At 44.8% G+C, this 20,326-nt stretch overlaps 2 protein-coding genes across 3 annotated transcripts in view; both read left to right on the top strand.

The window, feature by feature from the left end:
- Window positions 1-8,165, top strand: part of NSD3 (nuclear receptor binding SET domain protein 3) — a 118,775-nt gene extending 110,610 nt beyond the window's left edge. Inside the window, exons 20-24 of the mRNA XM_044912830.1 lie at window positions 2,082-2,198; window positions 3,701-3,842; window positions 4,868-4,974; window positions 5,518-5,722; window positions 6,128-8,165. Coding sequence (XP_044768765.1) covers window positions 2,082-2,198; window positions 3,701-3,842; window positions 4,868-4,974; window positions 5,518-5,722; window positions 6,128-6,369 — 813 coding nt within the window. The 3' untranslated portion in view covers window positions 6,370-8,165. The remainder of the gene's footprint in view (window positions 1-2,081; window positions 2,199-3,700; window positions 3,843-4,867; window positions 4,975-5,517; window positions 5,723-6,127) is intronic.
- A 4,287-nt stretch (window positions 8,166-12,452) lies between these two features.
- PLPP5 (phospholipid phosphatase 5) lies at window positions 12,453-18,037 on the top strand. 2 transcript variants are annotated; one of them, XM_021681521.1, is made up of 7 exons: window positions 12,453-12,544; window positions 12,697-12,805; window positions 13,281-13,371; window positions 13,789-13,852; window positions 14,332-14,456; window positions 15,123-15,293; window positions 16,972-18,037. In XM_021681521.1, exons 1-7 carry the CDS (start codon window positions 12,474-12,476, stop codon window positions 17,130-17,132), a joined length of 792 nt encoding a protein of 263 aa, XP_021537196.1. In that variant the 5' UTR covers window positions 12,453-12,473; the 3' UTR covers window positions 17,133-18,037. The 2 variants fall into 2 exon arrangements, with proteins under 2 accessions (XP_021537196.1, XP_044768010.1); XM_044912075.1 differs by having other exon boundaries at window positions 12,465-12,544; window positions 13,335-13,371.
- Window positions 18,038-20,326: the final 2,289 nt, after the last annotated feature.

Below are 20,326 nucleotides of genomic sequence, written 5' to 3'. Positions count from 1 at the left end.
TGAAAATGGGAGGGAGAAAAAAGCCAGAGGTCAACTTCTGGGGTGACCACTCCCCAGTGGAAACAAGTATGTAGCTCCTTGAGGCTGACTCAGAGCCTCACTGACCCCACTAACAGCAGACCACCAAGGGAAGAGACATGCGTGGGTCATTAGGTTGGTTCCTTCCAATTTGACCCATTAACTTTTTTCTCGATATTACAGAAGTGACAATCTTTTGTTTTTATCAATAGAGAAAGATTAAATATTTGTAAGAACGTTGGCTTATGTTCTTAATGATTTGCCAAAATCAGAAAATATGGTACTTCTCTTTAGATTATTGATATTTACTATCAGTTCTGTGATTCTAAGAACCGTGAGAAGGGCTAGTGAAAATTTGTATGGGGGAGGAGGTCGGGGGTGGGAAGAAGAACAAGCCTGGTGCAACAATAAGCAAATACATTTTTTGTTTCCCAAGACATTTCTTTTTCTTAAGACCGAAAAGTTCTGTAGGTAATGCTCTTGTCCTGGATTGAATCAGCCATGCTTTCGAGGTGAAAGGGTTAATGACTATGAATTTATAAACACAAGATGTTGAATGTATAGTATTTACCTTATTTTAAAAGAAGCTAATCATGGGGCGCCTGGGTGGCATAATCAGTTAAGTGTCTGTCTCTTTGTTTCTGCTCAGGTCCTGATCCGGGGGTCCTGGGATTGAGCCCTGTGTCGGCCTCCCTGCTCAGCGGGGAGCCTGCTTCTCCCTCTCCCTCTGCCCCTCCCCCTGCTTGTGCTCTCTCTCTCAAATAAGTAAAATCTTTAAAAAGTAATAAAAGAAGCTAATCCCTGCACACCTGTGAGAATAGCAAAACAAAAAGTAGTCGGCAGTACCAGATGCTGGAAAGGATGTGGAGAAACTGGGTCTCTCCTACAGTGGGAAAGTATGATGGGAATGTGAAATGGTGCATACACTCCGGAAAATAGTTTCTTAAAAAATTAAATACAAACTCACCATTTGACCCAACCAGCTGCACTCCTGGCCACTTCTCCCAGAGAAATGAAAACCTATGTCTGCACAAAAACTTTTGCCAGAATGTTCACAACAGCTTTATTTGTAATAGCCAAAATATGAAAATAATTCAAACATTCCTCAGGAGAGTGAACCGTTAAACCGCAGTACGTCCATAGTGTGAAAGAGTACTCAGTGGGAGAAAACAGACTGAGCTACTGACATAACAAATGGGACAGGTCTCAAGAGAATTAAGACTGAGGGGTTTTTTAATTGCCAACCTCAAAAGATTACATACTGTATGATTTCATTTATAGAACATCCTCCAAATGACAGCGATGGAGAACAGATTAAGGATGGGATGGGGTGGAGGAGGGAAGGGGGACAGTGTAATTAGAAAGGACTGTACAAGCGGTCTGTGTGGTGATGGAACGGTTCTGTATCTCGGTTGTGGTGATGGTGACATGATTCTACCCCTGACCAAATTCCATAGGACTAACACACACACACACAGACACGCAGTGCATGTAAAGTTGGTGCAATGTGAATAAGATTTGTAGATTGTACCAAGGTCAGCTCTCTAGTTTTAATACAGTCCTGTAGCTCTGTAAGATGTTGCGGGCGGGGAATACCAGCTGATGGGCGCACAGATCCTCTCTGCGCTATTTTTGCGACTCCCTGTGAATATCTAGAATTACTCCAAAATAAAAAGTTTTTTTAAAAAAAGAATTCATTTGTTTCCGATTCAGATCTTTAACGGGCATTAACCCTAACTCTGCACACTTAGTAAAAGTCTGTTGTAATACAGCCTCAAAGACTTGAGTTAGCCTTATCTCAGGCTCCCATCATTATGTCCCTTGGACATAGTGTCATAAATCATATTGTCAGCAAGGAAAGACGGGTTATCACCTTTTGAGACGCGGCTACGAGAAAATTAGTGCCCCCTGCATGCCAGGGAATGACAACTACTGTTGTTTCTAGCGTTAGATTTCCAGAATTCTTTTTGGTTAATTCTCTTGGATTATACATGTGGTGTTAAAGAATGCTCTCAAAGAGAGTACATTGGTCTTACATTTACATAGTGCATGCTTCTCTGCAGGGCGAATTTGTAAATGAATATGTTGGCGAATTAATTGATGAAGAAGAATGCAGATTGCGAATCAAGAGAGCCCACGAGAACAGTGTAACTAATTTTTATATGTTAACTGTTACCAAGGTAAAATTGCTTTTTTTTTGTAAGAAAAAAGGATTTTGGGTCTTTGTTTCATGGTCTTAGATTGAACTCCGTTTCCTCTAATTTGATTGTTTTTTTTCAGGAGAATGAACGCTTTACAGTAGCCAGTATGCTAGCTCCCATAATGTGCTAATTATAGCAGGCTACACAAAGGCTGATTATTGAAGCCTTGCACATGGCATGTGAGTGGACAGATGACCAGGACCAGGGCGGACATATGGGGCTTTTCGTCCCAGCTCTTCTTAGTCACTGAAGGACCTGGCCCTCAGTTTCTCCATCACTGACCGAGGCCATCAGCTCTGTCATGCTAAGTTCTAAAGCCCCATTAAAGTTCTGATTTAGCAAAAATTCTAACTCTAAATTGTTCTGTGTACTGAAACTTCATGTCTGAGGTAGGACAAATGGATGCCATCATAAGCAAAATGATCATAAAGCTGCTAGATTAACCCGTATGCTCATAAGTCCCATTTGCCACACGTTCGGGACATCCATTATCTTGTGCAATTTCTTCAGCAGTCCTCTGATTTGCAGAGGATGAGAAACTGAGGTCCAGCCCTGACAAGCGATCTGTTGGATATCTTGTCACAGTCGAGTGAAGGGCTAAGACTAGTACCCGTGTTTCCTGTGTTCCAGGCTCTCCCTGAAACTGAGTTAGAATATCATTAAAAGTAAGAACTAGAAATCACTTACAAGAAGTTTATTTTAACTGATATGTCATTGTTTGACAGTTTTACAACTTCCATGAACAGAAATTTCATAAACCTAAAATGCCATTTATTTCTGATGCCTGAGTAGCCCTTTAAGTCCGCTCCTCACTGTCGGGGCCCCTCCAGCCATCTTGATGACACATGGGAGGCTCCGTCCTCCAGAGCTCATCCAGATGATCAGAGTTCGAATTCAGAATGTTGAGCTTTTTACTGTGTTCTGAACGTCAGTGTAAGTAAAATAGAAGGAACAGGTAACCACTGAAGAGTATGTCCCACACGATAGCCCTTCCGTCGATCAGACGTCCAAATCTTCATTCAGAGGAAAGGCTTCCATATTTCCTCCGTCCCTCTTTATGGCCTACTCTCTTGTCCATTTACCCCCAGACTGGTTTCGCTGCTTGTTCAGAGCAGGCAAGGAGGGCTGACAGCAAGTCCCATGGCTCCCACGCCAAGCGGCTGGCTGAGCTCTGCGCTCTGGCACCCCTGTGGCCGGGTCATCTTCTAAGTGCATTTTACTATGGTCTGTGTCTAGAAACAAAGTTTAAACAACTTTAAGATAAATTCCACTTTATCTTAATTGCTTTGACTTGAAACTCATCAGCTAGAGAACTTGGTCACCAGCCCGGAGAGCATGCGTTGTGGGAGTTGTCAGCTGCCAGACTTCGGCTGGTAGCAAAACGCTGCTTCCTGTGGCTCTTGACCGAGTTGGAGGTTTCTGAGAGAGGCTTGTACTTCGTTTTATGTCAGAGGTACCTTTCATTTCTTTTCTTTCTGAAGGACCGTATAATTGATGCTGGCCCCAAAGGAAATTATTCTCGCTTTATGAACCACAGTTGTAATCCAAACTGTGAAACACAAAAGTGGACAGTGAATGGAGATGTTCGAGTTGGACTTTTTGCTCTTTGTGATATTCCTGCAGGTAAAAAAGCTACTTGCTCCCCGTGCCCCTCTCTCTGGGCAGGACATCCTTCAAGGTTTGATGCTCAAGTATTTATTCAAGTAAGATAGGATTATATTTGAAACTGTTATCTGCCACTAAGAAGTGAAAATCCATGTCCTGCAAAAGGGAGTTTAGCAAGGGCCTTTCTGTCCGAGAGGATGTTACAGAATCCTGTGTGTCCACGACCCTCCTGAATGACTCCTCCCAATGATTCCTGTCTGCCCAATATAACCAGATGTTTAAGCTTTTGTTTTCTTCTTTAAAGTATGAACATACTGTGTTAGCATCAGCTGGTTTCTTGGTTTGTGTGTGGGGGTTTTTGTTTGTTTGTTTTTTAGTTGAAAGATCAGTCTGTTTCAAATTAGACACGAAAAGCTCCCGAAGGCCGTTATTGCTTCCATGTCTCCTCAGCCATCCAGCATCTTACCAGCAACACTTAGTTTCTTCTCTGCCAGGTTTTAGGGAAATGGGTGAGAAGAGAAGAGCTGTAGCTAAAAGAGAGACTGCATTCCCGGAACTCTGTTCAGGACCAGCCAGCAGCAAGCTTGGACCTCCCAGTCCGAATCCCTGGGTCTTTGGTGTAAATAGTAAATCCGCACTGTGAACTCCGTTCCGAGCATGCGTTAAAGCGTTAGTCGCTGCAGATAGTGTGGCCGCCACTCTGTTCATTCAGAAATTCTTGTAAATTAGCTTGAGAAAAGCAAGCTAAGCCAGAGCCCATTTCTCTCGAGCACAGATTTCAGATTCTTCGTCTCTTACATTGTTTTTGAGCGCTTCAATGAGAAGGATATGACGGCTTTTATAGACTGTTTTTGTTGTAATCCTTGGTGGGTGGGGATGTTTCCCTCTGTTGTTTTTCCCCTGTCACTCTTCAGTGCAGAGCACGGCTGAGGGAAAAGCCTTCAGGTCAGAATTAAGTCTCTCTTTTCATTATGAGACTGTGTGTGTGACAGCATGTCTGTTCCCCAAGACTTGAGGATGAGTGATTCTTTCTCTCACTTTAGGGATGGAGTTAACGTTTAATTACAACCTGGACTGTCTGGGCAACGGCAGAACTGAGTGCCACTGCGGCGCAGAGAACTGCAGCGGCTTCCTGGGCGTGCGGCCCAAGGTCAGTTGCGCGGGGAGTGAGCGCCCCAGGCCGGCGGCAAGTCAGCAGTGAGGCTGGTGAAGTCTGTGACCATCTCAGGAAAGGGCTGGCGAGTGGGTCCCCGGTTTAGTTCACAGCTCTCGCCTTAACTGGAGTGTAGACTCTCTGACTTTCCAGTGAAGCAGCTCTCAGTAAGATCTGTCAGGTTCTGAAGAGGTGTTTGCATTTCTGATTAAATCTGAAGTTATCAACATCCTTTTCAAAAACTTTTTTAAAATTCACACTATGCCAAAAACCACGGAATGAGCCACTTTAAATGGTGAGTGCTGTGGTACATGAATTATATCTCAGGATCCTTGCAATTTAAAACACAAAGCACCGTATTCAAAAGTCAGAGAAAATGAAGCCTTATTTTTATTTTAGTACTGTTATGGCATAAGTCCTCCTGCTGGTTTTTAGGTAATTGAACAAAAGAGTTCAAGGGAACTCAGATGAGCCTGAGGTTGTGGGAGCTCCCTTTCTATGTAGAGCCTCATGCGCTGTGTTCATCCTTCTCCCCGCCAGTCGACGTGTGCGTCAACAGCCGAAGAAAAGGCCAAAAATGCTAAGTTAAAGCAGAAGAGGCGAAAAATCAAAGCAGAACCAAAGCAGATGCATGAAGACTACTGTTTTCAATGTGGAGATGGTGGAGAGCTGGTCATGTGTGACAAAAAAGACTGTCCCAAAGCATACCACCTCTTATGCCTTAACCTGACTCAGCCACCATATGGTAAGCGAGCCTTTCAGGACCCTTTCCCTGACTTGCGACTGCCAACGATGTGTCACCTAGAATGTACTTCACTCCCCTTAGTGGAGCCATGGAATGGATAATGTTGAACCGAAAGTATGCTAGTGAGAAATCTGTCTGCAAATATGGGATAGGTGCGGGCCAGGAGGATCGGTTTCTTGCTCCTTATTGCCGTGGGCGAGCCGTCGGCCCCCGTGGCGTTGAGTTTGGGACGGAGCACACGCCCACGCTCAGTCGTCCACTGAGACGTGAGTGTGGCCGAGATGCCGAGTCGTAGTCAGCTGAATTCGGTCTCCAGTCAGAGCAGATGGTGCGAGCCCGGCTTCTTCGTGGGTAATCACGACGGCCACTAACGGGGCTCTTTTCCCTGTGCCCACCCCTCCGCAGGAAAGTGGGAGTGCCCGTGGCATCAGTGCGAGGAGTGCAGCGGTGCGGCCGTCTCCTTCTGCGAGTTCTGCCCACGCTCATTTTGTAGAGAGCATGAGGCAGGTGCGCTGGTCCCCTCTGCTCTGGAAGGCCGGCTCTGCTGCTCGGAGCACGACCCCGAGTCTCCTGTGTCGCCAGAATCCTGGAGCAAGATCAAATGCAAACTTGCATCACAAGATCACGGAGAAGAACTGAAAGAATAAATGGGTGGTGATTTCTTCTTTTTTTCTTTTTGTTATTGAGATGAAAAAAAGGAAAAGAAACAAGTGACTCGATGGCACGTTAGTGGGAGAAAGCTGCCGCCGCGCCGACCAGGGCCAGTGCGTGCGGGCAGAAGCGGTTGGCCGTGTCTGTTTTTCTGTTTTGTTGGGTTGGGGATTCTTTTGTGGCGGGCCAAAGTCCCTTGGTCTTCTCTTGCCTTTTATCATGCTTCCATGCCCTTGCAGCGGGAAAAAGAGATGTCTTCGCTTTTAAAATAACGAAGAGAAAAAGAAATTTTGTTAATGAGATACATTTAAAGTCTAGGATGTGTTCCTTGGGTGTAAAAAGCAAAAGTAGCCCTGATTCCTTTATTTATTTTCATTTTTTAAAACTTTGGAGAAGTGTAGTTCAGATAGTCTATTCAGTGTACGTGTGCGTGTGTGTTTGAAGTAGCAGTTGGAGCAGGCCCTCTAGAAAAGGTTCTGGTGATCTTTATATACCTCTTTGCTGAGCAGTAGGTAGGCTCACTTCTCTTTGCCTTCCAAGCACTTTCATAGTCTTAGAGAAGGGCTCCGTGGGAGTATTGAATCTGGCCTCTTGAAAACAAGATGCCTCAGCGGATTTTACCTCTGTGGTCTGAACCTAGCTGGGCTTTATGATGTGATACCTTTACTTAGAAAGGTATATAATGTGGTTTTTGGTTTTGGAGAAAAACAGAAATGGGTGCCCTCACTGAGTTTGAAATGTTCTCCATTGACAGTGGACATTTCTGATGAGGCGTGTTTATGTGGATGTGAATGCAGAGTTAGAATGGTCGTCCCTGTTGCTCTGACACGTGGACAAAGGCAGCTAAAGGGAGATGAAAGGCCCAGAGCCGGAGTTGGATCATTCAGGCACCGTCCTCTGCGCAGTGTAACGGGGCCCCTACCCTAGTCTGACCTGGAGGGCGTTATGGCCATTTCCTTCCCTGTCTCTGCTTCCCTCTCTGAATCAAACATTCCCACCACCCCCCCGCCGCCGCCCCCCCGCCCAGCCGAGTTTCCTGGTGAAAATGTCACAGGCGAATCAGAGTTGTATCTGAGTAGGTCTTTTTGGTTTAGTTCTTCTTTTGGGGGCGTGGAAGGGGTAGGGGTATCCCCCTGTTGTATGTAAACAATTTCTATTTAGTATTCTCTACTAATTAAAATCACCCCCACCGAGGAAGGGGAAGCGCTTCTACAGGGTATGTAAGAGCCACACAAACACACTTCATTTTAGGAAGCACTTAGGGAAGCTCCCAAGAAAGCACTGTTAGCAAAAATGGTTGGGACGCTTGGATCTCATAGATGCAAGTGTATCAAGATGTCTGCCCACAAAATTCACTTGCATTTAATGCTTCGGAATATGTATATTCCAGTATTCCTTGTATGACGTAAATAGTAATGTCAGACATTGTTGTCACACTGTACTAAGTAGAAGTCTAGGGCTAGCTTGAATGAACGTTAACTTTCTCTGTGAATTTTGACTGCTTACAATTGCTGGTACCTGGTGGCATTTATTTTCCCTCAAGAAATACCTAGGAACCTTATGAAGGGAGGGAGGGTAGATGCTCGGCCACATTCCTTCCGTTGTGTTATGTGTGTTCCTTTTTTCTTATCAATTTAGAGTTCTTCTCTGGAAAAAAAAAAAGCTCTTTTGTGCCTCTCTCTCTCTCTCTCTCTCTTTTTTTTAATGTAAATGTGCAATTGAACTGGATTTTCTCTTGTAGAAAAACATAAAACAAAAAAAATCACACTACAATTCCCTTACTTAAGCTCCTAAACTGCCATTTGCCTGATTCCAGCAATTAATTCTGAGGTAACTTATTGAGCCTCCAGGAATTCTCTTGATTGGATATGATCCCAGGAGAAACAGCAAGATGGAAAATGCTGTGCATGTTACCGAATCAGATCGCTGCCGGTGACATGCAGCACGGCGCGCCGGGACACTAAACTTTGTTCTTGAGCAGTTAGATAGCTGGATGTCCTTTTAAAAATAATTTAAGAAAATCTAGGTTTTATCATACTAAAACTTTATTTTATATATATATATGTGTGTGTATATATATATGAGATAAATGTTTGCTTTTTTTAAACTTACTAACATGAAGGATTTCCTTTAACATTCAAAATGTAACTCTCTCGCTGAAACCGTATGCCACATGAAATCTTACCTCCTTGCTTTGTATTGGACTTAGTGCTGTTTAACACCTGATGACTTTTATATGGTAAGCCGGGTACGTGCTGTGTACCTACGGACACCTTAGGTTTCAGTATTTTTATGCAGCTTCTTCATCGTGTCACATTTTGTTGGTGTTACAACAGCTCTGCTGAGATTTTTTAATCTTTTTGGGGGGTTGGGGGTACCTAATAGGATCGTTCTGCCATTGCAGAAATCAGGGTGAAAACAAAACAGCTAACCATAGCTCTGGAGTCTTCGTCCAGGAGTGCTCTTTAATGGTCCGGAAGTGGCTTGAGCCCCGCCAGGGCCAGGGCGCTCTCCTCACAGCTCCGGGCTGTCACTGCCCACCTGCTCGGTGCAGGCTGTGGAAGCAGAAGGGGGAGAGAGGGCCGTGCTTCCTGCGTGCATGGCGCGCACGCACTGCGCTTGCCCGCGCTTCACCAGCGAGACGGTCAGAGGACGTGTGGCTCGCTCTTAGTCTGTAGTTGCTATTTGTTAGCTTGTAAATCTGCATGGTCAGAGCAAAAATGGTTGGGTTTTATTCTTGTCCCAAAATGAAATAACTTAAAGCATCATGGGATAATGGTGGGTTCTTTTTTTAGCCTCATGTTAATTCTTTGGAAGAAGAAGCGAATGTAAAATTTTTGATAATCGGCATAAAGCTTCAGAAATCAGATGGGTAACAACTACAGAGGAATTCCCGGGCGGCCTTCCGGGCATGCGCGGCGCAGGCAGGGGCTGGCGGCCCCTCATTCCTGGAAGGCCGGCCCGCCCGGAGGGGTTCACTTCTTTAATAGCTAATCAGGGCTAGAGTCAGGAGGGAGGTGGGGTTTATTTTCATTTTTATTTTAACAAGTTCCTACTCTACCTTAATTCTTAAAAATGATCTGGCCTAAGCTATAGAATAGGCCGACTTTTAGAATCACTGAAACTGGGAGCTATCTGTGTGTTCAAGTCAGGAACAAATGTAAAAACTAAAATAATGTTGATAATAATAATAGGGGGGTGGCCGCTCCCAGCTCCCTTCTGCCATTTCCACATAATACTTGGAAACATGCTTGTAAATAATGTTGTGGAATTCTGAGATAATCATGTAGAGGACTCTCAGAGTGGGCAGGCTGTTGGACAGGTTTCTCTCCCGGTTCATGAAGTAGTTTCCTTTCGGCCTCATCGCACGGTTTGGGTTCCAGCCAGGGCCAGGGCCAGGGCGAGCGCTGCAGTCTGGACGGCAGAGAGCAGCCTACAGAGCCTGGTCTCTGGACGCCCGCCCAGGGTCCTTCAGCATTCACCTTGAAGTCAGGGCTCTGCCAGCTCCCAACAGGATAAGAAAACAGGTGGCCGCGGAGCCCTTAGGGCTTGGGAAGCTCACCGGGGAGGTACCTCTGGCAGCGCAGACTCGACTTCCCAAGTTGGCCAAGTTGCTGCAGACACAAAGTGATCATTTGGAACGATTTCCGTTGGCCTCGGGCCACTTACAGTTGGTCCCCGGTTATCTGTAAACCAAGAGTAGAACCCGTCTCCATTTTCAGCTAAGCTGGGGAACAGATCTGATTAGACGGTTTTGCCATGTATTAAAGAAGATTGAAAAGTTGGAAATGTGTATATACTGAAATCTACCAACTTTTCCCCGGGGCGGGGTACAGGGAGAAAAGGGGGTTAGAACAGGGTGAGGGAGGGGGAATGATGTTTACCACAGGTACGAAGTAGTCACTTTAACACTGAGACCTCTGCCTCATTGAATTCAGGTTTTTTAAGTACTTGAAACTCTTCAGATTCCCCTTATTTTAGTTACTTTTAAACTTATGAAGTAGAAAGCATTGTTTTGTATACTGTTTTGAAAACAACCTAGTCTCTTGTCCTCTTCAACTTGGATTAAAGGCAAAGTTCTGCAAATGGGAGAGAGTATCCACAGCAGATAGCTCAGATTTCATGTACACATTCGGGAAGAGACTCTTGCATGAAATACCAGCAGCCTTTTTATGAGTATTTCCCACGTGTGTTCTTTATTTTGTCATTTTGTCAACCCTATCCCCATGCACCTCTTCTTTCCTTTTAATATATATGCCTGTGTAGGGAAAAAACAAAAATTTGCACTTACATTACACTCCTGAAACGCAGGGTGTAATCTGTGTGTTTCAAAAACCATTTCCGTTCTTTTCTCCGTCAGTCCATTGCTTAAGTGACAAGTTCAGATGGGGGGGGGGCGGGGAGCGGCCTGCCCTTCTGTAGCCTGTGAAAGTCAGTTATGCGTAAGAAAAAGGGAAAAGATGAACAGTTGCCAAAGTCATTTATTCGGTCCTTAGTTTTCTTATGTGACCTTCCGCATCTGCGAATTGGCAAGCGAGCCCCCTCGGGTGCTGGCCACAGACCTGCGATGTGTGCACGAGGCGCGGTGTCCCTCAGATCACCAGGCCGAGGTATGTATGAGGTATTCTTGTCAGGTTAGGAGTGGACTGGATACAATTTACTTTTTTACTCTGTCGTCATTAATATTGCTCTTTTATCTCATTTGTGCTGTCACATACCCTCTGTTAAAAAGAAAATCACATTGCCTCCGATGACCAAGATGCTAAATGATGATTACAGCCGGCTAATAAGATCCTTTTTCTATACAAGGGTGTGTGCACAATTGGAATTGATACGAGAAATTCATTTGTAACCACTTGTGATATTGCACAACAAACACAGATACCTACAGATTGTTTTCTTTTTCTTGTGATCTTTATCTATGATAATGACCTTTGTAGATTGGTTATTTCTGTACTTTGTTTATCTGTAATAAACTTTGTAGATCCTGTGAAATGTTATTTTGCCTAAATCACTCGAGACTTGAGTCTTTAATAACAAAGCATCAATATTCACTAAAGTCAATCTCTTTTGAGTTTCTGTGACTTGGCTAGAAGCTCTTGACACTAAGGGATTAGTGTTCATTTTCCCTGGGGGGTGTTCCACTAGGGCATTACTGTATAATGACTTGATGTTGCCACATAGACTTCAAGATATATGATATTTTGGGGATTTTGTTGATTGGCCTATGTTTTACTGCATAGTGTGAAACGTGTAAAGCTTGGTTAATCTGTATATAGATAGCTTACTGTTGACTAGTTATAGTGTATTTAGGATTGCCTGTAATTTTAAGCTTCTTACTACTGTGTGTGCTGGTAGGAACATAAATTTTTGTACATTATATTTACTGAGATGTTGCCTTTTTTTATTTTACAAATACTTTGGAATTCAAATGTGTTTTTTGCTTCCGTGAGGATTAATTTGGAAAGGTTCTTAATGACATTCCACTGACTTCAGATTTTGCTTGAGATTGACTTCAATAAATTGTCCTGTATGTTCCAAATTAAACTGTGGACTTGTTCATTGCCTGTAGTTTCTGGCCACAACTGCTGGGCTAGAGGCCCTGATGGGAGGGAGGGCACCGGGTGCCGGGCTGGAGGACCCGAGACGTGCCCCCCACCGCCGCCCCGCCCCCGGCCGCTGAGGCCTGCGGCACAGCGAGGTCCTCCGAAATGCTGCCGTGCCGCAAATAGACGTGGGGTTTGGTGGTGGTGTCCCAGAGGGAAGGCCCTTGGAGAATGCTGCTGCTCGCTCGGTGTGGTAGGAGGCTGTGGAGCGAAGGGCGGGAGGGGGAGATGTGCGTCACTTTCATCCCGGGCGCCAGCTCGGGGTCGGCGGCCCCTGGAATGGCACTGCTTGCAAGCCGGGCCGCGCGGAGCCGCGCCTCCCGCTTCCCCGCGTCCCGGATCGCCGACCCGCCCTTCGGGTGCAGTTCCCCCGGCGCCCGCCAGCCCGCGCCCCGAGCCGCCGAGGCCCGCCCCCGGGGACAGCCCTCCCGGGGGCGGGCCCGCGTCCCGCCGCTGCCACGTCAGCGCAGCGTCTGTCCGCGGCGGACGGCAGGATGGGGAAGGCGGCGGCGGCGGCCCTCGGCGCCGAGCTGGGCGTGCGGCTCGCCCTGTTCGCGGCCTTCCTGTAAGCGGCCCGCGGCCGGCGCCTTCTCGCACCGACCGGCCGGAGCGGCGCGCGGGCGGGCTGTCCACGCGAAGGAGGCGGGCGGCCGGGCAGCCCCCGCCGGGCCCGGGAAGCTAACGCACGTGCTCTGCGCATTTGTGTTTCCCCTCCAGGGTAACAGAGCTCCTTCCTCCCTTCCAGAGGCGGATCCAACCCGAGGAGATGTGGCTGTACCGGAATCCGTATGTGGAAGCCGAGTATTTTCCTACCAAGCCCATGTTTGTGCGTGGAGAACCAGCCTGCCTTCCGCCCCTTGATTCTTAGTACTGAGCTTGATGCTAGGGCGCAGGTGGGCCTTCCGGCTCCGGCATGATCTTTGTGGGGGACTGCTTGCTCCCTTCGATGAGGTGCTCGCCGTTTTGTTTCCTTACGATTAAAATCCAAATTTAGAGGGGCAAGATGCCAGTGTGGGCTCCAGAGACACGTTCCGTGAGCTCCGCTCCTTAGGATGGCCTGAGGCACCCTGGCCCTTAGAGTAACGGCCCATGGCGGTGGCGTTTGCTGGTGGAGCTGCCCTGTGCCCAACTACCCCGCAGACACGGTCGCTGTCTATTGACAGGGACCCGTTAGGTCTGACCTGTGACTTCCGCTGTCGCCTCCCATCCCTCTTCCCTGTAGGCCCTACTTGAACCACTAGCCGCGTGGTTTTACCGGGGCTGGGTTTGGGTTTTTTAACGTCTGCCATCTTCTGGTTCAGGTCATTGCATTTCTGTCCCCACTGTCTCTGATCCTCCTGGCCAGATGTCTCAAGAAGGCAGGTGGGACTGACAGCAAACAAGCCTGCCTGGGTAAGAACGAGCCCTCTCTGGCTGGGCTGGTCTCTAGCTCCTCCGTGCTGTCATATCGGCCACTGGAGGTGTGACCTCTGCGTGTGGAGGCCACTGAGTTGTGCATTCCTCAAGGCGTCCTATCTCCCCTGTACCCGTGTTGTCACCCGTGAGAAGAGTGGCACTCTGAGAACATCGTTAACCTCCGAGGTGAACGATGCGCTGGATGATTTGTACCCCAGCCTAGTGTCCAGCCTAGTACGGAAGCTCTCTCTGTACTCCACCACGTTCAAGGCTAGAATGATTTTTCTGCTCCGCTCCAGCTGGAGCCTGCCCGTTCCGGTCTCAGAAAGACCCTGGCTGCTCTCTTGATGGCACCGTAACCGCGCAAGTCCTCCTAGGCAGAAAGCACTAACAGGAAGTTTCTTTGCGTTCCAGCTGCCAGCCTTGCCCTGGCTCTGAATGGTGTCTTTACCAACACAATAAAACTGATAGTGGGCAGGTAAGTGGCCAGAGTCCGCGCCCCGGAGCCTGCCTCGGCCCAGTCCGCAGGAGATGGTTAACCGCACCCTGTCCTCTATCCTCAGTCTGACCTTGCTCTTCTCACCTAACATGGCCTCCCTCCCCTACGGCTGTCCTGCGGGTGACACTTGGGCTCTTTGCTGCCCTGAACAGCGGTTCCCACGGACCAGCACAGCGGGGTCCGTGTCCTCTGGAACACCCCCTGAAGCTGCAGGGTGGCTTGCTCTTTGCCCTAAAAAGTTATCCTGTGTTGGACTGACCCCCCCCCCCCCCCGCTTTAAACGTGGACCTTGGAAATCATGTTTTTCTTTTAATGGTGACTATCCTAATCCAGTTTCATTATTTTGCCTGGGACACTAAATCTGACCAACTGTGAACAGGATTACAGTATCTGATACAACCAAAAAATAATTTCTGGAGTTGTTAAGTGATGTGTTGAGACCATGTTTATTTTTTCAGGCCACGCCCAGACTTCTTCTACCGCTGCTTCCCCGATGGGCAAGCCCAGTCCGACTTGACATGCACAGGGGAGAAGGACGTGGTGAATGAGGGCCGCAAGAGCTTCCCTAGTGGACATTCTTCCTGTATGAATACCACAGGGACTCAGCATCTGTGCCTTTTTGGGGTCACTGAATTTAGCTTAGGAAGCTTATGAGGATGGGGCCATCTCTCTACTCTTGTTCTTGTATCTAAAAACTAGAGAATCCCCTCCTTCTTTAGTAACACCAAGATTTCACAAGCCTGAGCCTCAAGTATTAGGGTAAATATTCAAGGACAGAGGAAGTAGTTTACCTTCATGAGATTTGAACATTTTATGAGTCTTGTATTATTTGTCTAGATCCTGCAATCTGGTACTAGTTAGAAAAATATTAACTAACCTTTATTGCAGGTGCTTTGGAAAGCGTTTTTTTATTCTTATCTCTTTTGGTACCATAATAGCCTAAAGAGGTTGATACTATTATTTTTATGATTCCTATTTATACATCAGGAAACTAAGGCATCAAGAAGTAACCTGCCCAAAGTCTTAATGCCAGTATTCCAAACACTATTCCTAAGGGTCAGTATTATTACCTATGGGACACACAGTAAAGTCCTTCATTTTTCCTTTTGTGTCCTCCTCGTCAATGATCTACACCACAAGTGTACCAAAAAAGGATAAAACATGTTCATGCCCCCAGCCCCCTAGTTGCAGATGAGTGAGGGAGCTTCCTTTAAAAGACGTAATACTTAACAGGTTTTCCCTCTTCTAGTTGCATTTGCTGGTCTGGCCTTCGCTTCCTTCTACCTGGCAGGGAAGTTACATTGCTTCACACCACAAGGCCGTGGGAAGTCTTGGAGGTTCTGTGCCTTTCTGTTACCTCTCCTCCTCGCATCTGTGATCGCGCTGTCCCGCATCTGTGACTATAAGCATCACTGGCAAGGTAATAAGCAAGGTGTTCCTGCCATGCAAGTCTGCATGTTTCACCTGCCACTGTATCCCTAGCATTTGGCACAGAGGAGATGCTGACCGTATCTGTTAAATGAATAAACAAATGAGTCTCGGATAGTCTGGGTTTCTGAATCAAGAGTATGTATAGCTGTGTGGAAGATGAGAAAGCAGTTTCCTTTTAAAGAGATTACCAAGGAGAAATGTCCCAATTTTTCCATTATTTTGAAGCATCCTAAATTCAGAATAAACTCTCTAAGAATTTTTTTTCTCTAAGAAATTTTTTACAAAGATCAGTTTACTTACTGTCTTAAAATAAAAATCAAGTTTGTAAAAAAAAATCAAGCTCATTCTCATTAGATTTTTGTTCAGAAACCAAAATTCAAGAAAACATAAAATTGTAGTTAAACCAAAGAAATTTAAGTTGAATGATATAGTAAAACATCCAAATTACGGAGTATCTTCACGGAAAACCCGTAATTCAAAAAAAGCTGATAGTATTGCCCGGAAGTCCTTAGGAGCCCTGTTTTTAAGAATAAGCTAATTTTTTGCAAAGAAGGGCAACTCCTGGACAGTTTTTTGCTTTCTCTAAAACTCTTTACATGGTGAAAAAGGGGTTAATAGCAGTAAGTGAAACTTTGTTATCTTGAATTTTTAAAAAATCCACTCTAGTGGGAGGTGGGTGGGGGAATGGGGTAATTGGGTGATGGGCATTAAAGAGGGCACGTGATGTGATGAGCACTGGGCGTTATATGCAACTGATGAATAAGTGAACTCTACCTCTGAAACTAATGATGTACTCTATGTTGCCTAGTTGAATTAAAAAAAAATTCAATCTAGCGTATCCTCGGAAGAAGGCTTATATTTACTTAAAGATGTGGGTTAGAGAGTGGGCACGAGTGGCGGAGAGGCACAAAGGCAGAGGAAGAAAGCAGGCTCCCCACTGAGCAAGGAGCCCGATGCAGGGGGTGTCCCTGGAGCCTGGGATCATGACCTCAGCCACCCAGGCGCCCCCAAAGATGTGTTTAGGAAAGAAACTTGTTTAGGAAAGAACCTTGTTTAGGAAAGAACCTGATGATAATCCTTTTAACTATATGATAAATGTGAAATTGAGGTTTTTTGCACCCAAACAAGTAGAGTAACCTGGAGGGCCAAGTTCTCTATAGAGGCGTCCCCCATTGTACTGCACTTCACAGAGAGCTGTGTCTCTTGCCAGTGGAAGATTCTAGCAACCCTACGCTAAGCAGGTCTGTCGGCACCATTTTTCCAACAGCATTTGCTCACCTGTCTCCATCATACTTTGGTAACTCTTGCAGTTTTAAACCTTTTCATTATATTTGTTATAGTGATCTGTGATCAGTGATTATGACTTGCCCAAAACTCAGATGATGGTTAGCATTTTTTAGCAATAAAGTATTTTTAAATTAAGGTATATACTTTTTTTTAGATCTAGTGCTATTGTACACTTTAAGAGACTACAGGATAGTGTTAGCATAACTTTTATATGCACTGGGAAACCGAAAAATTCATTTGACTTACTTTATTGAGATACTCGCTTTACTGGCAGTGATCTGGAATCGAACCCTCAATATCGGTATGCCAGTAATGTGTGGTGTTTTAACATGATTTGAGAGTCCAGTGATTAAGAAAAGACCTTATCTCCTCTCTTTTAGATGTACTGGTTGGAGCCATGATTGGCCTGACATTTGCCTATGTCTGCTACAGGCAGTATTATCCTCCTCTGACGGATGCAGAATGCCATAAACCATTTCAGGACAGCCTTGCACTGCCCATGGCACAGAAGCCTGGTGACCCTTATCATTTTAGTATTTAGAAACTAGAACTACCTCAGTGGAGATGAGGTGAATCAGCCCCTCTTAACTGCGCAAGACAAGAAAGTCTGACCTTTTTACTCTTAAGAGATACAGGTGAGCACTTCATTCTGTCTCCGTATGTTTATGCAGTTTTGCTCACATGGATTTGTCATGAGTCAGGGTTCAGCGTTCTTTTTCACAACTCTGTGCCACACATTCTGATAAATCTTCCAGTAGTCCACCAGATTGGTATCCCAAGATCTACAGCATTTTACATTTAATTTAAATGTCATTCTTGGAAGGATCTTTCACAAAGAAACCTTTACATATCCTAGAACCCCTAGAACCCAGAGTTAAATTTCCATTTTCCATAGCTCAAAATCTTAAAACCCAAGGCATGACCAACTAAATTATTTTGGTTCTGTTTACTTTCTCTGGTGACGATTCCATCAAGCCTTAAGTAGGAAAATGTCCAGTTGTGGCTTCTTTACCACGTTATACATGTATCTTATTTGAGTCTAGCCAGATACTGCTGTCCATTTTGAATCCTGTGGGCATAATTTATTGAATCACTAAATAAACAATTTTTTACAAATGGTAAGGACAAATGAAGTGGAAATCATCACTTGCTAGTATTGAAACCACACTCCTGAACTGTGTTTGTTTATGAGCTGCTTTCCCTCCATGCATGACTGAAGATCTGCCCAAATGCATCAACTCTGCAACTGGCTAAGGCAGGAAAGAAAAATTACACATGTTCTCTGGAGGACAAAATGAACTTTTTCTGTCTCTTCTTCATAATGGGATATAAGGGACAATTACAGGACATCATCAGAACTGATGCTATAGGACCTACAACTGCCCTGCTCTTTGCGATCATACTTTCTATATTTTCAATGTATCTTTTTCCTTCAATAAATGTGACAGTCAAAAATGGTGAACATGGGTGTTTTTGGTACGTAGAGTACCGTTCGAGAGCTGGAACATTTCCAAAGAAAAACACTGGCTTCCCCATCTGACATAAGTGATCTAACTGGCTGTAATGGAGGCTGATTACCTGTAAATATTGAAGAACAGTCTCAATATTGACTTTGTAATTGCCATGCTTTAAATTCTGAACTACATCTGCCTATGATAATGAAAACACCAGTCAAGGGAAAAGAACTTAAATATTAGTTCTTTGCCCCAAACTTTTATTTTCTTAATTTGTTTAATAACATAAAGGGTAAGAAAATGGTTATTGTATTATTCTTCTCTATTATGGATCGAACCAGGTAAAAGTAGGCAACTGGGTCAATATGGTTTTATTTCAGTATTTCGTAAACTTTTAAATAGAATCATGTAAAAAACAAACATTTCAAAAAGTGCAAAATATCAGAAAGCTAATCAGTGCTATTAATCTTTCCATGCAGACAATCTCTTGCTGAGCTAAGCAATACAAATTCTGTAACAGGGAATATGTATAAAATGATACTCTACAGAGTTTAAAAATAGGCTTGGTCAAGAGATTGCACATGATACAACTGAAGTAGTGCAAATAATATACAACTAAGAATTTAACTCAAACTTACTATCCTGTGTACTATACAACCATGATACCATAGGCGGAGAGACAAGATATAAAGCTCCTTTACAGTTGCCTGCCCCTCACCATCAGAAAACACTTCTTAGTACCAACAGTGGTTTATCTAGGTGTCCAGGGTTATGCTGTTCATCTTTGGTTACAGGGACTCATTCTTGCTTGTCCTTTGGTTTACTCTTAAATAGTATCTATTCTGCTAATATGAAGAATAAATTTAAATTTGAAGACAACAACTTGACAAAAGTTTCCCCTTTAAAATATAATTGAATGCTACTTAATTCTCAGTAACCCTTACTTCAAACTCAGTTTATATAGTAAAGAATATAAAAATATTCCATAAATCTGACACTTCTTAGTGGCTTAGCATTAGTCTATAAGCAGATGGACAAGTAAAGGCCAGGCATGGGTCCTGTACCCCAGCCTTACCTCTGCCATCTCTAGGGTGACAGTGATTAACCTTTCCTTTCCTTTTCTCTCTGGAAAGGGATAGAGACCACTGCTGTCAAAGGGATGGCTTAAGTGAATGTTAAATGCCAATGCACTGGATACCATGATATATTTACAAATCATTTTTTATAAAAACAAAACACAGCTTGCCTGCCTCTGCCACTCTATAAACAGAGAGGCCTATGGGAGTCGGAGTGGAGGGTAAAGGACTATCACAAAGAGAACTGCAAAGTGAGTGACAAACTCTGACCAATGAGAAAGAAAATACAGCGCAGTGGTGAGCAGATGCCCTGGAAAAAATCAATCTGTATGCACCCGTCTTCAAGGTACACCTCACTTTGCATGTTCTGATGTGGACTCCGCACTGGCTGTTCCTCCGCTCCTACAGGCATAGGTTTTTCTTTCAGAATAGGAAGCCTGTCCCCCAGCCAAAGCCACCTGCCCAGCCAACACGGCCTGTGCCATGGGGCTGTTAAATAAGCTTTCTGGATTATGGGTACCTAAGCAGGCAATGGTGTTTACAAAATGTTTTCAAAGAGGACACACAATACTGCCTTCACCCAAGTGGATATGGTGGTTGACTCACACAAATTCTATTTCACTTTAAATGTACTACTGAAAGATTTTATTCATAACCAAAGCAGCCGGTCAAGGTTGTGTGATTTCAGGTTTGCCAGCCTTTATAACTTTGCCCTCAAGAACAGAAGCTACTATCAACTAAGTCGGATTTCATTGAGAGTCTCCCCATTTGAGCATGATACGAAAGGACAGGTCTAGGATATATAATATCTTTGCTTTATAAAGATGCACCTAATGTAAACTAAACTATCCACTGTAAACTCTGAAAGCAGCTCGAACAGCTCGGAAAACAATGAATAGCATCAGTGATTCCTTGCCATCAACTGTCAGCTGTAGAGAGTAAACAATACTCTCTGTAAGCTACATTTCAGTCCCTCACATAGGACTTGTAGGAAAGAAAAGCTGGCTCAAAGGAAGGTGCCCAACAATCTTTTTCACACCCACTTAGCCTTCAAATACAGAGAACACCAATGAGAGATGAGTGTACCCCAAAATGCCTTCTGAATCTCCGGAGCCTGCTCCAAACTAGAACATTTTCTAAAGCAATAATTTCCTAGAAAAATTTCTACCAAGCCAAAATAAACTCAAAACAGACTTTATACTATC

This window comes from Neomonachus schauinslandi, chromosome 2, assembly GCF_002201575.2.
Source record: "Neomonachus schauinslandi chromosome 2, ASM220157v2, whole genome shotgun sequence".
NCBI lineage: Eukaryota > Metazoa > Chordata > Mammalia > Carnivora > Phocidae > Neomonachus > Neomonachus schauinslandi.
Note: the sequence above shows the minus strand (reverse complement) of the source record. Positions and strands in the feature narration are given on the sequence as shown.